Consider the following 5,579-nt stretch of genomic DNA (forward strand, 5'->3'; position numbering starts at 1 on the left):
CGGCAGCGCGGCGCTCCGCGATGGCTCTGGCCGGGCTCTGCGCCCTGCTCGCCGGGTGCTGCCTGGCGGCCGCCAGCGGCCCCGCCGAGGCGGAGGCGGCCAAGGAGCTGGAGTGCAAGCTGAAGAGCATCACGGTGTCGGCGCTGCCCTTCCTGCGGGAGAACGACCTCAGCATCATGCACGGCCCCTCGGCCGCCGAGCCCAAGCTCCTCTTCTCCGTGCGCAACGACTTCCCCGGCGAGATGGTGGTGGTGGACGACCTGGAGAACACGGAGCTGCCCTACTTCGTGCTGGGTGAGCCCCCCGCGCGGCCCCGGCCCGCCGCGGCCCCCCGGCTCCCGCCCCGGCTTCGCCCCCCGGCTCCCGCCGACCCGCCCCGGCCGGCGTTTACGCCCCGCTAGCCGGGCCCCGGCGCCCGCCGCCATCGGGGGGTCCCGGGGTGCTTCTGGCACCGCCGCCGCCTCCTTTCTTTGTGCTGGGCCGCGCTGCGAAGCGGGCCTGCTCCTCCGCGCGCCCCAGCCGCTGCTGCCGCTCTCCTGGCCGGGCGCCCCTCGCCCGCGGCCTGGCCCCCCGGCTGCCGCCCCGCCGGGGCGCACGGCCCCCCGCACCCCGCCGGCCTCGGGCATCGCCGCGGCACCTCTGCGTTAGCCGGGGGCCTCCCCCCGGGAAGTTTCCCAGCGGCGCCCGCCGTGAAAACGCCGCCGCGGGGATGGCGGGAGGCCGGGGGTGATGGGGGGCGTGGGGTGGGGAGGGGGCCGCGCACCCCGCAGCCCCCCGGCCCGGCGCTGCGGGCCCGCTGCGCGATGCTGCGGCGAGGCCGGCCGGGGTTGCTGTGGCAACCGGGGGCCGCAGCGGTGCGGATGCAGCAGGGAGGCGGGAGCGCGGCTGGCGCCCGCTGCCGCCCCGCCGTCCCCCCGTCTGCCCGGGCATCCCGGGGGGCCTGCCCCGGAGGAGCCCTCGGGGGGCCTCCCCGGGGCGTGACGGGCCGGGGAGCGGGGAGGAGGGTTCGTGCCGCGCCGTGCCGTGCYGYGCGYGSGGCCCTTCCGCTCCCTCGTAGGTTGGCAGAGCAGGCAGGCGCCGATCTGGCGGCCGGGGTCGCGTGGCCCTCGCTGCCCGGAGGAGGCAGAGAACCCGGCTGCGCTGCCCCGCGCGGCTCTGGGCCGGGCTGCGGGCCTGGGGCAGCGGCCCCCTGCCAGCGCGCCGTGCGTTTGCCCTCCCGGTGCTCTGCCCGCGGGKCCTCGCTGGCTCCTTCGGCGGTTGGGCTTTGGAGACACCCGCCGGGGGTGGTTTCCGTGCGGGGACGCCAGGGCCCCAGCTGGGCTGGCAGRACGGGGCAGTTCGCAGCAGAACCAGTTCGCTGGGCGCTCGGTTTGCCGTGGCTTCGACTTCTCCAGGTGGGACAGGGCGCAGGGAGAGGTGGTCCAGCTTGCTCTGAGCCTGGCGAGACCGCCCCGGCGTGCGTGGGTACTTCTTCGGTTTTGTCCTTTTWACCTGGGCAGTGCTTTTTGCGTGCTGCAAGTCCTCGGGGGCCTGGAGGTCTTGCAAACCAAGACCTGGTAACTCAGAGAGGCCCTCTGGATCCGGAGAARCCCTCTCCCGGGAAACGCCCGGAGGCCTGAGTCAGCGCGGCGGCGCCGGGCAGCGCCGAGGGCTCTGCGGGCGGACGTGGCCCCGGTTGGCCGACGCGCAGAGCCTCTCCGTGCACGTGCACAGCGGAGGCCGAGGTCTGCAGGGCTCACGGCCAGGAGGTTTCACGCGGTGCTAATCGCACTGTCCCAGCCAAAATCCAGATTGGCTAATCGGTCCGTGCCGGCCTTGCTGAGGTTAAACGTGTAATAACGCGTAATACTGATGTGTAGTACGTGCGCCCACCCGCGCGCTCGCGTCGTCTCGGCCTCCGAGCCCGGCCCGCTTGGAGGCGTCTSCCCCGGGCGGCTCTGGGCCGCCGCGCGTGGCTTCCGAGCGCGGGGAGGGCTGGTGTCCCGCGGGTGGGCGGGAGGCTTCACCGCGGGGCAGCGGTGCCCTCGGGAGCGCCATCGGAGGAGCCGGCGCAGCGGCGGGAGCAGCGCGGTCCCCCGCGAGACGGGGGCGTCGGGGGGACGTAACTCATCCCGGGTAACGTCTTCCCCGGCATCGTGGCGCCTTTCAGGCCATTTTCCGTGATGAACCAAAGCTGCCGTGGATTTATTTGCGGGGTGACGTGGGCAGAATCGGTCTAGTGTGGGAGCTCGTCCCGCTTTCTCCGCGGAGGGGGTACCTCCGTCGCCCTGCCTGCTCCTCGAAGCCCCTCCAGCGGCGCGAGCGCTTGGCGGCTCGGCCCGCGCTGGCGGGTGCGTTGCCCAGCGCCGCGCCGGGGCCCCGCGGGTGCGCGTTTGGGTCGAGCTTTCTCTCCCACGTGGAGCAGGCCCAGGTCTCCGCTGAGCGTTGGGCGCCCTCGGGAAGGGGGAGGTGAGCTGGGCACCACCTCCGTGGCCCCGGAGGCCCCGGCCTCGGCCGAACCCAGCGGCGGTTCGGATGGTCCTTCCYGGCCAGGCGAGCGGGATCGCGTCCGTTTGGGCGTCGTTCCCATTTCTTTCACGTCCGGGCTGGAAGCCGGGCAGAGGCGGAAGGGGCAGGTTGCAAAGGGGCCGGCGGGCTCGCGGAGGGGCTGGTGGGCTTCCTGGAGCAGCGGGGAGCCCCCTCGCCGCCCGGCGGGGACCGTCCCCAGCGCCGCGGGCGGGAGGGCATCGAGGGCCTGCGCGGGGGTGGCCGTGGCGCCGGGAGATGGCGAGACCGGCTCTGGKACCACGGGGACCTTCTGCCCGTCCTCGGCGTCCCCGCTGAACGTCTTCCCCTAGGGCGCAAGAGCCTKGCGCTTGGGTGGAAGATGGTGAGCGGGGTCCGGGTGTAGCAAGACCGTTTCTCAAAAACGCGTTTTGTGCTTAAAATGACTCRAAGAGCGGAACGGGGAGCCGCAGCTGGTGAGCTGAACCAGCGGTTTCCAGGCACGGCGTGGCTCAGGATTTTGAAACGATAGCTGGCTTCCTCCCGCGCCGCGTTTTCCYGCGCTCCGGAGGGCTGAAGGAGCTTTTCCCACCTCCCCGGCTTCGGAGCCGAAGCATCTCGGAGCCGAAGGCCTCGGGCGCCCGCGGGCGGCGGCAGCGTTTCCCCTCGCGCCCCCAGAGGCGTCTCCCGCGCCGCCGTGCCGGGGAGCCGCAGCCGCGGAGGGCRTCCGGGCGCGCTCGGCTGTAATGGATGGTCATAAACTCCGGCCTTAATACAGGCTGTCACRATTTCGCATTATCTTACTTTTAAATTAAATAGATTCCTTTTTAAATACAAAATCAATTCCAATTTTTTAGAGGGGTGAGATTTTTCAAAGGTGCGGATGAGCTGGGCATATTTAACTGCTGTTGATTATCTCCCCGAAATATCTAATCTTTCTTTCTTCCTCTCTCTCTCTCTTTTTTTTTTTTTTCCACTTTAATCTCTCCTAAGCTCTTCGCTTCGCTGGCAAACGACCCACGCGGGTGAGGAGCAGGGGCTGGCGTGGACCCGCTCCCGGGCTCGCCGCTCGGCCTCGAGCCGCCGGGAAAATCCCCGTCTGCATCTCTCCCGCCCGCAAGGGCCGGACGACGCTGGGGGGCGAGCGGCCCTTCTTTTTCCCCGCCGTCGGGTGCCGTGAAATCGCCGGGAGGCCGCGCGGGAGCCGGGCGGCCCCACGACCCGCCGCGGTGCTCCGGTGCTAAGYTTGCGCCCGCGGAGGGGCGTAATGGCCAAATAATGGAGCAAATATTAAGAAATTCTTAAGTACCTCGAGAATAACCAAGTTAAATTATACCAGAGGAGCTCAATTGCCTCGCCTAGATTGATTGAATTACTAAATGAGCCTGACTAATGGATCGGAGTGGATATATCGGACTTTTACTCAAGATCCTGAAATAATTTCTCTAATAAGATTGTGAGCCATTAATTGAACTTGGCTTTGATCCTGGACGCTGCCGCCCGCACTGCAACGGCGGCAGCGCGCTCCGGGCTGCCGCGCGCCCGTCCGAGGGGGCTGCCGGTGGCGCGGCGGAGGCCTCTTCCTCCTCCTCCTCCTCCTCCTCCTCCGGCGTCCGCGTCTGCTGGGGCTGCGGGTGCCAAATCCAGGGACGTCGCCTCCCTCCTTACACCCTCGTAACGAGGGTACCGGCGGCGGCGGGCAGCAGCCAGACCTCCCTCCTCCGGTTTTCTTTTCCTTGGAGCATYTCCGCTGCTCCACCTGGTTGGAAGGGGTTGGGTGGCTTCCACGGGAGCTCTGCCGGGGCCCGAGGGGAGAGACGGCGCTAGGAGGGTGCTCATGGCAGGCGCTCCTGCGGCATGCCGGATGCCCTGGGAAAAGGGGGGGGGAAATGAAAAGAAAGAAAAAAAAAAGGATTTTGTCTCTGGGAACCCGTTGCCACGGCAACTGTGCATCCAGCCTGCCAGCTCCAGTGACAGCGGCAGAGCTGGGGAGGGGATCGCGCTGACCCAGAAAGCGGAGAGGGGAGCAAGGTGGGGGGTTAGCGTGTGGTCTTCCCCCCCCCTCCCTTTTCTTGCCGCTCGGGAGCGCCCGGTGCCCCGGTGCCGTTTGCACAGCCTGGTTGCCGCGGGGGGAGCCGGGCGCCCCGGCGGGCGCTGGGCCGGCGCGCGCCCGGCTGTCCCAGCCGGTGCCGGCTGCGCAGGGCTGGAGCATCCCGGCACGGCCCCGGGGAATCGGCTCGGGTCTCGGCGGCGAAGGTGACCCGCGGGCAGGNGCCCCGGGGAATCGGCTCGGGTCTCGGCGGCGAAGGTGACCCGCGGGCAGGCGCCGCTCTCTGCGCCCCGGGGGCTCCCGCGCCGGCAGGAACTGCTCCTGGGCCCCATCCCAGCACCTACGTCCGTGGTTTTTCTTTTTCTTTCTATTTTTTTTTTCCTTTGATAGCTGCTTATCCAGCTAAATGGAGGATATGAAATCATCTCTCTCTGAGCGTCGGTGCGGAGCGGTCCTTCAAACGAGGGCGTTTTTGCCCTGCAGGCTCAGGGAGGCAGCCGGGTGGCGAGGACGGTGCCGGCGCCGTCGTTTCCTACTGGATGTCCTTTCACTTGCAAACCGCCGGGGCTCGGCCCTTCTGCAGCCCGCAGAGCCCGCGCCGTGGCTGCGGCTGACGGTCGGCCCTGAACCGTAACGCTCGCGCGCCTGGGGGATTTGTCTGCATAAGGGAAGGTTTTTGGTTGCCGGTTTGGGGCTGCCCTGGAGCAGAGCCGCCTCTGCTCCTGCGCGCCGCGTTGCAGGGACGCGTGGGGCTCTCCGAGAGCTGTGTTCGGGGGACGCATCAGCCCAGCGCGCCGTGGGAGCAGAGCCTGGCGGGAGGGGGGACAAGYCAAGGGATGGGAGATTCAGGGTGGCGTTCCCCAGCGACCTCTTTGCATCCCGCCATGTCGGGCCGAGACTGGCCTCCCCGAGCGAAATCAGGTCTTCCCCTCGCACGTGTTTGAATTCTCCCCGGCACTTGTGTGTGGGCGCGTGTCCTGGAAACASCATCCTCCAGCTTCGATCCAGATGGGGCCGTGGTCCGCGTGGTCCGGCAGGCCCTGCC

At 68.9% G+C, this 5,579-nt stretch overlaps 1 protein-coding gene across 1 annotated transcript in view; it reads left to right on the forward strand.

Moving 5' to 3' along the window:
• Positions 1-20: 20 nt before the first annotated feature.
• Positions 21-5,579, forward strand: part of ASTN1 (astrotactin 1) — a 62,062-nt gene continuing 56,503 nt past the window's right edge. Inside the window, exon 1 of the mRNA XM_085299633.1 lies at positions 21-294. Within this exon, the coding sequence (XP_085155759.1) occupies positions 21-294 (274 nt within the window). The remainder of the gene's footprint in view (positions 295-5,579) is intronic.

This window comes from Rhea americana, unplaced genomic scaffold (genome assembly GCF_003343005.1).
Source record: "Rhea americana isolate MKP2758 unplaced genomic scaffold, rheAme1 scaffold_151, whole genome shotgun sequence".
In the NCBI taxonomy this organism is placed as follows: domain Eukaryota; kingdom Metazoa; phylum Chordata; class Aves; order Rheiformes; family Rheidae; genus Rhea; species Rhea americana.